This window comes from Capricornis sumatraensis, chromosome 17 (genome assembly GCF_032405125.1).
Source record: "Capricornis sumatraensis isolate serow.1 chromosome 17, serow.2, whole genome shotgun sequence".
NCBI classification, from domain to species: Eukaryota; Metazoa; Chordata; class Mammalia; order Artiodactyla; family Bovidae; genus Capricornis; species Capricornis sumatraensis.
The window spans coordinates 64,038,113-64,052,436 of NC_091085.1; the positions used below are offsets into that span (position 1 = coordinate 64,038,113).

General features: G+C 47.0%; 1 protein-coding gene across 1 annotated transcript in view; it reads left to right on the plus strand.

The window, feature by feature from the left end:
* The first annotated feature begins 5,041 nt into the window (after positions 1-5,041).
* The window catches only part of KSR2 (kinase suppressor of ras 2), a 439,453-nt gene continuing 430,170 nt past the window's right edge, over positions 5,042-14,324 (plus strand). The window contains exon 1 of the mRNA XM_068990000.1: positions 5,042-5,221. Within this exon, the coding sequence (XP_068846101.1) occupies positions 5,042-5,221 (180 nt within the window). The remainder of the gene's footprint in view (positions 5,222-14,324) is intronic.

A 14,324-nucleotide genomic window follows, 5' to 3' on the forward strand; every position in this document is an offset into this window, starting at 1 on the left:
AAGACAAAACTGGGAACTTGAAAGGCTGCTAAGTCACTTCAGTCGTGTCAGACTCTGTGCGACCCCATAGACCGCAGCCCACCAGGCTCCCCCATCCCTGGGATTCTCCAAGCAAGAACACTGGAGTGGGTTGCCATTTCCTTCTCCAATGCATGAAAGTGAAAAGTGAAAGTGAAGTCACTCAGTCGTGTCTGACTCTTAGCGACCCCATGGACTACAGCCTACCAGGCTCCTCCATCCATGGGATTTTCCAGGCAAGAGTACTGGAGTGGGGTGCCATTACCTTCTCCTCTTGAAAGGCTAATACTGTGTAAAGAGGGAGTGGGGGACAGAAAAGTGAGCTTGATAGATGGCAATTTCCCACTTAAGACATTTGGCAAATTCTGAAACAGTGCAGGCCAAGAGGCTAAGGAGCCAAGCAAAATGTTTCTGAGAAACAGCAGAGTTTTCAACAGTCTTGCCATATTATGGAGACAAGGATTAGAACCTAGGACCAGGGGGAGGGGCCTTGGTGAACACCTAAACTTCTCAGCTAGAAATACTGAAAGGCAAGGATTTAGAAGTGAGAGCCAGAGTTAAATGGTGTCTTATCAAAACTGCTATGCAGCCTCCATCCAGCTCAGCCTCTGATTGGATTAGGATGGTTAGTCTTCATGCCATCTGTTTTGCAGAGAAAGGATGAGCCCTCTCCAGAGTTAGACAACATCAATCGGAGACTCTAGATATTTTTTTCATACACAGATACTGTATTGCATTCAAGAAACATTACAAGGCCTGCCAAGAGACAGGACCAAATCACTGAAAACAAAGAGAAAAATAGTCAATAGAAATAGACCCCTCTCCCCCCAGCTGACTGAGGCATTGGAGTTAGACAGGGGCTTTAAGATAACCATAATTAATATTTTCAAGAAAAACAAAAGTTGGAAAAAATGAATGAAGAGAGAATTTTCCCAGAGAACTGGAATTTGTAAATTTCATAATCCAAAAGATTGAGAACGTAGAGAACACACTTGAGCTCCTCATGGATGGGGGGAAATTTTGAAAATGCTGATTCAGCTCTGTTTGAGCCATTAAACCCCATGGGCCCACAGTCTAAGAAAAAGTTTGATATCTCCAGTTATCATTCTACATCTTAAGCAACTTCCTTTAAGGAATACATATTACCATGAGTTCTGAATCTACTCTGCTCTATAAGCCCAATCCCTGGAATGGAGCTCTGTTCACCTGAAGAAAGAGGTGCCTTTTGCCAATTATCCTAAATATATCCTTCGGGCAATGCGTCTTGGGAGTACTATCAGTCAAGATGGTCAGGGAAATGAAGCCTTTCTGAGATGACATTTGAGTTGACACAAAGTGACAGGAGTCAATAAGAAAAGTATTGGGGGAAATGTGACCTGGGGAGAGGAGACATAGGGTACAAAGATCTCTAAGACCAGAGCATGTTTGGCAAAAATATGTTTAACCTGGGGATAGCAAACTTTTTGGTAAAGGGCTAGATAGTAAATATTTTAGGTGTTCCAGGTCATACAGTATCTGCTGCAACTAAATTCTGCTGTTATAATGCAAAGGTAAAGACACAAAATAAATAAATGTGTGGCAGTATTTCAATAAAACTTTATTTATGAACACTTAAATTAGAATTCCTTGTTAATTTTCATGACAAAATATTCTTTTGATTTTTTCTGAACCATTAAAAAATGTAAAATCCATTCTTTAAAGAATTTTTTTTATTGGAGTATCATTGACTTACAATGTGTTTGTTTCTGCTGCACAGCAAAGTGAATCAGTCATACATATACATGTATCCACTCTTTAAAAGATTCTTTTCCCATGTAGGTCATTACAGAGTATTGAGTGGAGTTCCCTGACCATACAGTATAGGTCTTTATTAGCTGTTTATTTTGTATATGATAGTGCGTACATGTCAATCTCAACTCCCAATTTATCCTCCCCCTCCTTTATTTCCTGGTAACCATAAGACAGTTTTCTATATCTGTAACTCTATTTCTGTTTTGTAAATGAGTTCATTTGTACCGTTTTTGAGATTCCACATATAAACAATATTATGATATTCACCTTTCTCTGTCTGACTTACTTCACTCAGTATGACAATCTCTAGGTTTCTTCATGTTGCTGCAAGTGGCCTTATTTCATTTTTTTTTTATGGCTGAGTAATAAGCAACAGTTAGAACTGGACGTGGGACAATGGACTGGTTCCAAATTGGGAAAGGAGTAGGTCAAAGCTGTATATTGTTACCCTGCTTATTTAACTTATATGCAGAGTACATCATGCAAAATGCTGGGCTGGACGAAGCTCAAACTGGAATCAAGATTGCTGGGAGAAATATCAATAACTTCAGATATGCAGTTGACACCACCCTTATGGCAGAAAGCAAAGAGGAACTAAAGAGCCTCTTGATGAAAGTGAAAGAGGAGAATGAAAAAGCTGGCTTAAAACTCAACATTCAAAAAGCGAAGGTCACGGCATCCAGTTCCATCACTTCATGGCAAATAGATGGGGAAACGATGGACACAGTGATAGACTTTATTTTCTTGGGCTCCAAAATCACTGCAGATGGTGACTGCAGCCATGAAATTAAAAGATGCTTGCTCCTTGGAAGAAAAGCTATGATCAATCTAGACAGCATATTAAAAAGCAGAGACATTACTTTACCAAAGCTATGGTTTTTCCAGTAGTCATGTATGGATGTGAGAGTTGGACCATAAAGAAAGCTGAGCACCGAAGAACTGATACTTTTGAACTGTGGTGTTGGAGAAGACTCTTGAGAGTCTCTTGGACTGCAAGGAGATCATACCAGTCAATCCTAAAGGAAATCAGCCCTGAATATTCATTGGAAAGACTGATGCTGAAGCTGAAGCTCCAATAATTGGGCCACCTGATGTGAAGAACGGACTCATTGGAAAAGACCCTGATGCTGGGAAAGACTGAAGGCAGGAGAAGGGGATGACAGAGGATGAGATGGTTGGATGGAATCACCGACTCAATGGACATGAGTTTGAGCAAGCTTTGTGAGTTGTTGATGGACAGGGAGCCTAGTGTGCTGCAGTCCATGGGGTTGCAAAGAGTCTGGCATGACTGAGCAACTGAACTGAACTGAATATTCCATTGTGTACATGTACCGCACCACATCTTCTTTATCCATTCCTCTGTCAGGGGACATTTAGGCTGTTTCCATGTACTGGCTATTGTAAATAGTGCTGCACTGAACATTGGGGTGCACATATCTTTTCAAATTATGGTTTTCTCCTGATGTATGCCCAGGAGTGGTGTTGCTGGATCATATGGTAGCTTTATTTTAAGTTTTTTAAGAACCTCCCCTACTGTTCTCCATAGTGTCTGCATCAACTTACATTTCCACAATGTAGGAGGATTCCCTTCTCTTCAAACCCTCTCCAGCATATATTGTTTGTAGCATAAAATCCATTTGTAATTCTGGGACCATAGTTTGCTGATAGAAGGTCAGTTAGGTATTCTGAGATCAGATCATGCAGGACATGCAGGACACGGTTAACAATCAGATTAAGGCAAAGCCCCTTTCACTCTCCAAATGGAAAGTCACCCATTAGGGCGATTGAAGGCCTGGGTGTCAATTCTGGGAGGCAGTTTCCTACAGCCCAAGGGAGAGCATCAGGTTTGTCCCCCTCCCCCTTGCCCCCACATACCATCAAGGGAGGACAAGCAAACACACACACACCCCACGCCCCACCACCCACCCCCACACACCCTTCTAGCCAGAAAGCCAGAGCGGACGTGCCCAGGTTCACGCTGACGTTTTTCCAGCACGCACTATGGGCTTTAAAGTTGGACACACACCTGCTCCCAGCCAGAGCGCACCTGCTGAGCCGCGCGCCGGCCTCCTCTCGCGAGAGCGGTGCAGTAGTAGTGTCCCCCACCCCCGCCCGGCCACCAAATCCCTCTCCCCGCCCGCTCGCCCAGTCTCCGCGCTCTGGCACACTCCCTGCCTTCTCCACCGCCCCCAGGAGCAGCCTCAGCCGCCGCGCGCGCTTCCCCCGCGCCCCCGCCTGCCGATCGCTCGCTCGCACGCACGCCCGGTAGTAATTTCACTTTGCCACGCGAGCTCCGCATCCCCTAGAAATCCCGCCCCCCGCTCCCCCTACCCGCGCCGGGAGCCGTCCCTTTCCCCGGCCAGGTGCGCGAGCCTGCGCGCTCCACCTCCGCCTCCTCCAGCGGGTCCCTGGCGCGCCGGAGCCGGGGCCCGGCGGGGGCGGATGCGCGCACGGCGCCTCTCCACCAACCCGCTCCCCTGCAGGTCTCTCGCTCGCTCTCCATCCCTCGCCGGCGCTCCCTCGCTCCCCCCTCCCCGTGATTGACAGGCAAGATGTCGGTGTGGAGCAAGGCAGGAGCGAATGCAGCAGCCGTCACCCCCGGAGCCCGGCGGCGGCAGCAGCAGCAGCGCGAGGACGAGACAGCAGCCAGCCGCAGTCGCCGCCGCAGCCGCGGGAGCAATGCAGACAGCATCTTGAGAACGCGCTAAAGCACCCCAAACGGTGGACAATGCCGTGTCACTGCAGCTGGGAGGGGGGCAAACCAGATTTTTTTTGACATAAAAGCCAGCCAGCCAAAAATATATAATTTTGTCCTTCACGGAGCCGGTGTGTAAAGAGTGAGCGCTATTTTCCTTCTCCTCCTCCTCTCCCTCCCCCTCCTCCTTCTCCCCCGCCCCCCCTAAGTGTACAGACAGCATCACATCACCTGGTTTGCTTCTGAGAAACAGCATCTCTTCTTCTCAGGGACCAGAGACTCAGAGAGGGGAGACGTTCTAATGGAGTCTGCTTGACACCCCAAAATAAAATAATAAATTTTGGCTCTTGTCCCCTCCTCCCACCCCCACCCCCTCAACCCTGTGTGAGATGTTGGGTTTCTTCTTCATGAGACACTGTTGAGAAGTCGCAGTGGTTGGAGAGGCGTAGGGGATAGACTACCTCTACTCCCCCCCCCACACCCCCCTTTTTTCTCTCTGGGAGGAGGAGGAGGGGAAGGGGGCTTGCAGAGCAAGCGATGGATGAGGAAAACATGACGAAAAGCGAGGAGCAGCAGCCTCTGAGTTTGCAAAAAGCCTTACAGCAGTGCGAGTTGGTCCAAAACATGATAGACCTGAGCATCTCCAACCTGGAAGGGCTTAGGACCAAATGTGCTACCTCCAACGACCTCACACAAAAAGAAATCCGGACCTTGGAGGTAGGTGTTGCCTATGGAAAAAAAAAAAAAAAAAGCAATCCTTCCTCCCCTCCCCTTTCTCCCCCACCATCCCCTTTTTCCTTGATTCTGTTTGTTGGGGGTGGGGTGGAGGGGGTGGGAGGATTGCAAGGTGGGCACGGTTCGGTCTTCGATCTTCTGGGATTTATCTTGCAAACCCTGCGCTTGGATGTCCCTTCACTGTACCGCTGTCGGCTGCCGCTTGGCTGGGTGGTGGGAGCAGTAGTAGTAATTGTTATTCTTTATTATTGTTCTGGCGGCTGTGGTTATCGTTCGCTTCCTCTCTGAGGAGTGAGTTCTCTCTTTTTTCCGCTTGTGGATTTGTTGATATGCCGCGGGGGGCTTGTGTGCAGGGTAAAGACATTAAGGCGCTGCAGAGAACCCACGTGACCTTGCGCATTCTGCAGGTGGTCAAAAGGTGGTTTTTGCTTGCGGAATGGGGCTGCCTATAAATGTAGACCTCGTCTTTCTCGGTCTCCTTCCCAGCCCTCCCACCGCCCCCCACCCTTGGCTCCTTGGATTTGGTTTGTTTGTTTTCAGGGGTACACATGTCAGGAGGCAAGATGCCTGAAAAAGAATTCCCCGTTGAGCTCCCCATTTCCAGTCGAATCATTTTGATGCAGGGAGCTGTTGCAGGCCTGAAGCATGCTTTTTTTTTTTTTTTTTAAGAAAAAGCCTGGATCGGCACACACAGGTGGTGTGAGAAAATACTCTGGAATCTTGGTGGGACGGTGAAAAAAAGGAGGGTGGTCGGGAGGAGGAGTTATCTTTGGCGTGTTATAACATTCTCTCTAACAGAACTTGAGGGGGAGTTTGAAGCAATTTTGTCCGGGGGGAGGGGGGTGGGGTGGGGTGGGGTGGGAGGTAGGATGGATGCAAAGTTACTCAGAAAGAAGATGGCAGAAATTATTCCTTTCCAAGGCCATCTGGTCAAAGGAAGGAGGTTTCAAGAGGTTTAGAAAATGCCTGGCATCCACGTTGTTCCATACACCTGAAGGGTTTAACTCACCTCCCTCCCTCAAACCGGCCGGTGGTACACATGGCTTGAGGCTTGATGAAATGTGGGAACTCCCATTACTTGGCATTTGCTGAGGGTGGTGGCCATGGGCTGGGAGCAGAGGAAAGTGGTTCTCCTGTGGTGGAGCTGGCGTATGCAGAGCTGGGAGGGCCCTTCGTTCCAGCCCGAGTGTTTCCAAGGCCTGCACTCTTCAATCCTGGACTGAATCTTTTAGCCTTTGTGCTCCTGTCCCAGCATGGATGAGCACCTCTCTCTGATTCACTTTCAAGTCTTTCTCCTCCATGGTTTTAAATTTGGCCAGATGTCAGCAGGCAGGAAGGTCATCAGTTTGAAAGTGGAAGTTAGTGTGTGTGTGTGTCTATGTATATTGAATATGCTGTTTGCTCCCCTAGAATGTGTCTCTGTATGCACCTGTCACCTGGGAAAATAACTGTCAGAAATGAAAGAAGTGTCAAGGGGTAGCAGAGGCGTGGGAATTCTGATGGGAGGCACAGGTATTTTCTTTCTCAGATTGGAGAGCCATGCAGGGTGGGACTCTGCCGATGGAAGAAAAAGTGTGGGATGCCCTGGCCCAGCCTTCCGTCTCTGTTCGAGCAGTGCCTCAGAGAAGATTCTGTTCAGAATTGCATGCTGTAAATAAAGAAATAACCCAAAAGGGCCACCGGAGGTCTCTTCTGATCCTCTGAGTCAGAAGTCCCAAATGCTAGCTTGTGTATTAGTATGTAACTTTCTCTAGTTTTCTTTTCTTTTCAACATGCTTCATCCTCTGAGAGCTCTGTGGCTCATGGTGATTGTTGCAGTGGGCCACTGATTCCATTGCTTCTTTTCTGCATAGAGGTTTTCTTTTTAAACTGGGAGAGGTAGGCATTGGTATGGTGGGAGGTGGCAATTACTGGGAGTGCATCTGTTTGTTTCCTAATCCCAGTATGCCGCAGAGCCTGCCAACTACTTTATCTATATGGCCCAAGAAAGGGTCTTGAGCAATTATGCCAATTTAGGCTTTCTAGATCTCCAGGGCTAAGGTGGGGCCCCTGAGGAGGGCTGGTGCCTTAGGGTCCAGCCAGGTGCTGCCAAACCTCACATAGGTTTTGGATCCACAGTTGTTGTTGTTTTTGAATCCCAGAAGTTGTCAAATTGTTTGTATCAAAACCACCTGGGGGAGCTTATTGCAAATGCCCATTCTCAGCCTTTAACCCCAGAGATTCTAATTCAGTTGGGATTGGAGGGGGCCCAGTAAACTGTGTTTAATAAACAGTCAGGTGTTTCTGATGCATGCTTTCTGATTGACACCATGGAAAGACTAAATAGGAGATAGAGGCCATATTTCAGCTATTCGACGATGACCTCTCTCTGCTCACAAGCACTAAAGAAAGCAGTAAATTGAACAGACCATTCCTGAAATTCTTGCCTATACCCCTGTGGAAACAAAAATGTACGACATGGACTTAGCCTCCAAGAAGCATACTTTATGATGAGAGAGACGAGTAATAACGTACGTGTGAGATAATGATTAAGTTCAACAGTAAGTGATATGGGAGACTGCATCTGCATCCATTAGAAATGTGTTCAGCTGCGTGAAACAGGAAACCCAACCGGCCTGGTAGAGCAAATAACGGTTTCTTTCTCTTAAGTAACAAGAAATCTGGAGGTATATAGCTGCTTGAGTTGGCTCAGTGACTTAATAACATCAGGACTGTATCTTTGTGAATTCTCATGGCCTCTATCTTACAGTTTCAAGATGGCTGCTGAAGCTTTCACCATTACACCCAGGTTCAAGGCAGGGAAGAGAGGGACCAGGTGAGTGGGAGGGAATAAAGGCATCATATCTTTGTTTGGCTTCCATAAAACACCTCTCCTCCCTACCCCACAAATGTTGTTTTAATATGTCTTCTTGGCCAGCACTAGGTCAAATCACTCATCCAAGCTGCAAAGCAATGGGACCACTGCCATGACTGGTTTAGGTGGTTGCAATCCATTGCCTGGTTTGACCTGTTGCTACTGTGTATAAAACCAGGGTTCCGCTAGCAGAAGAGAGCTAGAAGGGATATTGGGTGGACAGCCAGCCATGCTGGCCACAGTACATTATCAGGAGGCACTCTGGCAGAGAAGAAAGGTCATGAGCTTTGGAGTTAGACCTATGCAGTCTTGTGTTCTTGCTTTTCCACTTACTTTATCTTGGCCTAGTGATTTAAGTTTTCTGACCCATGGTTTCATTTTTGACAAAATAGCAGTGGAAGAATAACATTACCTACCTCAGAGGTGGTTGTAAGGATGAAAAGAGATGACATTTTCAAGGGTCTAACACTGTCTGTAGCGCAATGCTTGCTCCTTTGATGGTGATGATGATCATCACGTGGTGTGGAGTAGATGACATGGGAGGGCACAGCTCAGATTAGAGGGACAGCAGAAGGAGCTCAAGCAGCATTTCCAAAGTATGTTTTGTGGAACCCTAGTTCTGTGGGATGTCAACATTAGTCATTTTTTCAACAAGTGCTGAATTCCAGCCACTGTACTAGATGTTGGTGGTCAACAAGTGTTCTGTAGACAAAATAAATCCCATAGTTTACTCATTGGGGAAAGGCTGAGTTCAGCAAAAGAGATAGAAAGGTATCTTTCTATCTGCAGGACTTCTCAGAGCCTTTAATATACCATATTTGTACACTGTGACTCCAAGGAAGGTGAACATCTGCAGACGTCTTTTTCCAAAGATGTCTTTTGGGCTTGATGTTCCACAGAATTCACCCAGGGACACATGGGGCAGAGTGGTTAGGGGAGCATTCTTGGCTAAAGAGCTGCGACTCTGAGTGGAGAGAAGGATGGAGAGGGTTTAAATTGCAGCGGGCCACGGGAGTGTTCTGGGCTAGAACAACAAACGATAGAGGCACTGTCCTGCCTTCAAGGGGCAGCTTACAAACGGTTTGGCCCAGAATGATGAGTACCTGGGAGAGTGTCGTAGGAAACAAATTCAGATCACAACCTCCTGGGGTCTGCCTTAGGACCAGAAAGTCAGACCAATGAAGTTTTTATCTCTTTGAGGGAGGAGGTAGAAATCTTTAAAGGTTTTGGAATGAATACAATTAAAAAGTTGCTTAGAGTTTAGTCCAGTGGCAGGAGGGACTAACAGGAGGGACCAGCCGGCTTTTCCTGTGAAGGGACAGATAGTAAGTTGTTAAAGCTTTGTGAGCCATGAGGTTTTCATTGCAACCACTCAGCTCTGCTGCTGTAGCTTGCAGTAGCCATGGACAATCCAGAAATAAACGTGTTCTTATAAAAAATCACCTAGGGACCCTGAACCTTGAATTTGATATAATTTTCACATGTCATGAAATATTATTTTCCTTCTAATTTTTTTTTGACATTAAAAATGTTTTCTTAGGGTTCAGGTCAAGCCTTACAAAAATGGGTGGTGGTCAGATTTGGCCCATGGGCTGTAGTTTGCTGATCCTTGATCTTTAGGGTAGATGAGGTGAGAAAGAACCTGGAGGCACAGAGACCATCTGAAAGATGACTGAGTGGCCCTAGGACTGGTGGGCAATGGCCAGGTGTGGGTGGTCCTGCTGCTGCTGCTGCTAAGTCGCTTCAGTCATGTCTGACTGTGAGATCCCATAGACGGCAGCCCACCAGGCTTTCCCATCCCTGGGATTCTCCAGGCAAGAACACTGGAGTGGGTTGCCATTTCCTTCTCCAATGATCCTGAGTTGGGTTCTATTTTGGTTAAATTATAAGAGGAGGGAGGTATCAAGGATTGGGTTGGGGGATAAGTAAGTAACAGAATCTCCTTATACAGCAAGAGCATTCTAGCCATCACTTATCAATTACTTGTTTTTAATCTGTTCTATCTCAATTATTAATAATGGTTAGAGAGACCATGCTGCTGCTGCTGCTAAGTTGCTGCAGTCATGTCCGACTCTGTGTGACCCCATAGACGGCAACCCACCAGGCTCCCCCGTCCCTGGGATTCTCCAGACAAGAACACTGGAGTGGGTTGCCATTTCCTTCTCCAATGCATGAAAGTAAAAAGTGAAAGTGAAGTCGCTCAGTTGTGTCCGACTGTTAGCGACCCCATGGACTGCAGCCCACCAGGCTCCTCCATCCATGGGACTTTCCAGGCAAGAGTACTGGAGTGGGGTAGGTACCTAGACTTAATTACGTTTGGGAAACTGGACCTCAGACAATATCCCATTATTTTCAGTGATTCTGTGGGTTGGGATCAGCTGGGCAGTTCTGCTGGTCTGGCCTGGACTTACCGTGTGGCCACATTCAGCTGGCAGATGCACTGGCTGCTGAGAGAGCTAAGCCTTTCCTTCCACATGGACTCTCCAGTGGGATCACCTGGGTTTCTACATGGTCCCAGTATTCCAAGAGGGTCACAGGGAAAGTTGCAAGGGTCTTGAGATTCAGAAGTGACACAATGTCACTTTCATTGCCTCTTATGTGTTGGCACAAGTCACATGCCAGTCTGAATTTAGATACTGGGGAAAGAGACTCTGCCACTAAGTGGGAGGAGCTGCAAAGCCCCTCTGGCCATATTTAATTTCTGAGAGGTGTAGATACTTAGTGAACACTCACCGTGTGCCCAGAGTTGTTTTATGCACTAGAAACACAGTGGTAAATAAGGCAGGTGAGGCCTCTGCTCTCATGGTGCTTACATTTATGGGTGAATGTTAAGGTGGGATTGGGGCAGACAGACAATAAGCAAGTGGACAGAGAATCTCAGTTATGTATTAGTTAGGAGAAGCTATATACATCCCCAAATGTGTAATGGCTCCAGTAGAGTAGAAGTCTTACTCTTGCTCTCTTGGTTGGGGGGTGTTTCTCTCATGGTCCAGGCCCCTTCCATTCTGCAACATTGTCATTTGTTTGCATCCAGAAAGGGACAAAAGTGTGGAGAAAACAAAGCCTCTTAAAAGCCTCACCCCTGAACGTGCCCTCATCAGTTCTGTTTGCATTCTTTTGGCTAGAATTTAGTCACAACATTGCCAACAGGATGGTGAAGTGGGCCCACACTGACTGAAGAGCTGGTAGTTCTCTGCCACAGCTAATAAGAAGCTAGTGTAATAGTAATCTACTGCTCTAAAACTAGCCAACCCAGGACTTAGTTATTTAGCTGCTTACAAGTCTGCAGTTGGGACTGGACTCAGCCGGCCAGTTCTGCTGATCTTGCCTGGGCCACTTGTGTAGTTGTGGTTATCTGGTGGGTCCATTGAGACTGAATGGTCCAGTGTGGACTCACGTGGCTGATGGTTGGCTAGTGGTTGGCTGAGGCACCTCACTTCTCTTCCACATGGCCTTTCCAGCAGGATACCCCAGATTCCTTGTTTCCTTCCTTCTATTCTGTCTCCTTAAAATTGAGGTATAGTTGATTTATAGTGTCATCCAGGTTTCTTACATGGTGGCAGCAGCAAGTGTTCCAAGAAGGCCGGCTCTAATTCATAGTCCGCTTTCAGCCTCTGCTTCTGTAACCTTTGCTAATGTCCCACTGGCCAAAGCAAATTATGTAGTTGAGCCCGTGGTCTGTGTGGGAGTTAGTATTCAAGGGTATGGATTTGGCAGGTGTGGTTCTTTGGGGACTAGTGAACAATCTGATGTAACTGAACCACATGGAAAAATTCCCAAATAAACCCAAAAGAGCATAGGAAAGAGAGAGAGGGGTATGGGATGATCAGCAAAGGCCCTCCCCCTTGGGGAGATCTCACAGATGTGAGGGAGCAAAACATGAAATATGTGGGGAGTGTACCAGGCAGAGGGAATAGCAGGTGCAGAGTTCTTGGGTGGGAATACACTCCACATATTATGAGAACAGCATGGGGGCCACTGTATTTGGAGCAGAGTGAGTGGGGAAGGGATGAGGCGCACAGTAGGAGGAAGACACGGGGCCCTGGTCATGGAGGGCTTGGCTAAGATGCTTGGATTTTGTTCTAACTGTGAAAAGGGTGGGGGATTGACTTATTTAAAAGACCCTTTTGATTGCTGCAGGGAAAATAGTTGATAGGGGCATAAGACTGGGAGCAGGGAAACAAACTGACAGGCTAGTGTGGGAGTCAAAGCCAGGAATGATGGTCCTTTTGATTCAAGTGATGATGAGGAGATGGAGCAAGTAGCCGGACTCAGAAGTTCACGGGCGTGAGAGGTGCTCATGAATCCATGTGAGGAGCGAAGGAAAATAAAGAACTGAGGTTATCCTTAGGTGTTTGGCCTAAGAACTAAGTGAATGGCGGTGCCATTATTTGAAGTGTGAAGACTGGGGGTGCATCAGATTGGGCTTGACGATTCAGTCCTGTTTAGACATTTAATGTTTGTGAAGTAGACAGTTGGGTTTGTGAGCCTGGAGATTTGAGGAAGACTGGATATACAAAGTTCCCTTAATATGTCAAGAATATCTTTTCATCTTATTAGACAATATTTTTAATGGTTGTATAGTGTTATATGAATATACCAAAATTTATTTAACTTATTTAATGTAATTCTGTCAGTTGTATATGTTTACCATTTTCTACTATTATAAATAATACTGTGGTAGACATCCTCATGGCCTGTAGTAATGCTTGTCTTTGATTTCTCGAAGTAGAATTGCTGGATCTGGCAATATGCAAAGTTTCTGGACATTTGATAGGTCTTGCCACATTACCTTTTACTTACAGTTTGGGAAAGGACCTGCTTTTCCATATCCTTAGTCTGGATTTATGTTTTGTTTTGGTTTTTGGTTGCCTGTATTTTGATGACCAAGAGCTTGGGTTTAAGGAGGCAGTTGTCTTAGGCCAGAATGTCATCTTTCCAGTTTCTGGTTGAGAAGGACCTGGGAACTTGTGTAGACGAGAGGAGCACGTGGTTTGCCACAGACAGTGGCCAGCCTGCAGTGACCCAGCTCTGCCTTTTTCTCATAGAGACATGTGTGGTCCCAAACGTCTGAGTCAGTGACAAGAGGTATTTCTGAAGGGTTCTCTGTGGATGCTCTGGGGTTTGGGAGTGGGTTCTACTAGGGAGCTCTAATCCTTCCTCCAGTGGGTAGAAACTGAGAAGTCTTCCTCCTCTCCCTGAGGATGGCTGGTTTTCTGGGCTCTCTTCCAGCCATCCACACCGGGCTCTATCTGCGGGACTGGGGCTTCCTCCTTGCTGCTCTGGAGCTGGGCAATGGAAGGTATTCAAAAGCCAAGGAAACCAAGGGGGACATGGCAGCCAGGAAGGAGGAAGGAGAAGATGAGGGGTGGGGAGGGAAAAGGGGCAAACATGGGAGAGGAGAAAAAAGCCTGATTTTCTTTGGCAGGGTTTCTGTGACCCTTGGAATGTCTCTCCAGTGGGGATTGACCATAACTATAGTTGTTCCTGGTTTACAAGCCAGTTGCCTGAGGTTTGGAGTCACTGATCTGACCCCAATCCTGCAAATTCAGGGAGCCTTGGGTCTGGGAAGAGCTTGACAGCTTCTTCCTGGAGTCCCAAAGAGGGCCTGACCTGGAAGCAAAGAAAGCAAAGCTGAGGGCAAGTGCAGGTGAAGGAGGAAGGACAGACAATCAGAGCAGTGTGATCTGAGATGGGAGCTGGGGGATTCATGAGAAAGGTGAGGATGGAATACTCCACCACTCACACGCTCCCATCAGTGACCATTCCAGATGACGACGGAAGAGAAATGCAGAATTGATGGAGACAAAGTAGGGCATTCACAGAGAAAAGGAAAGATGAGAAGAGGATTGTAGATCTGAAAGGTCCAGCCATTTGCCACTTTGGCTATTGATCAGTTGAAATGTGGCGAGTTCTAATTGAAATGTGCTATAGTTGTAAAATACATGTGCTATGTGCATGCCAAGTCGCTCCAGTCGTGTCTGACTCTTTGCGACCCTATGGACTGTAGCCCGCCAGGTTCCTCTATCGATGGTATTCCCAGGCAAGAAGACTGGAGCAGGTTGCCATGCCCTGCTCCAGGGCATCTTCCCGACCCCAGGATCCAACTTGCATCTCCTACGGCTCCTATATTGCAGGCAGATTCTTTACCACTGAGCCACCGAGGAAAGTGAAAGTGAAGTAGCTCAGTCATGTCTGACTCTGCAACCCCATGGACTGTAGCCTACCAGG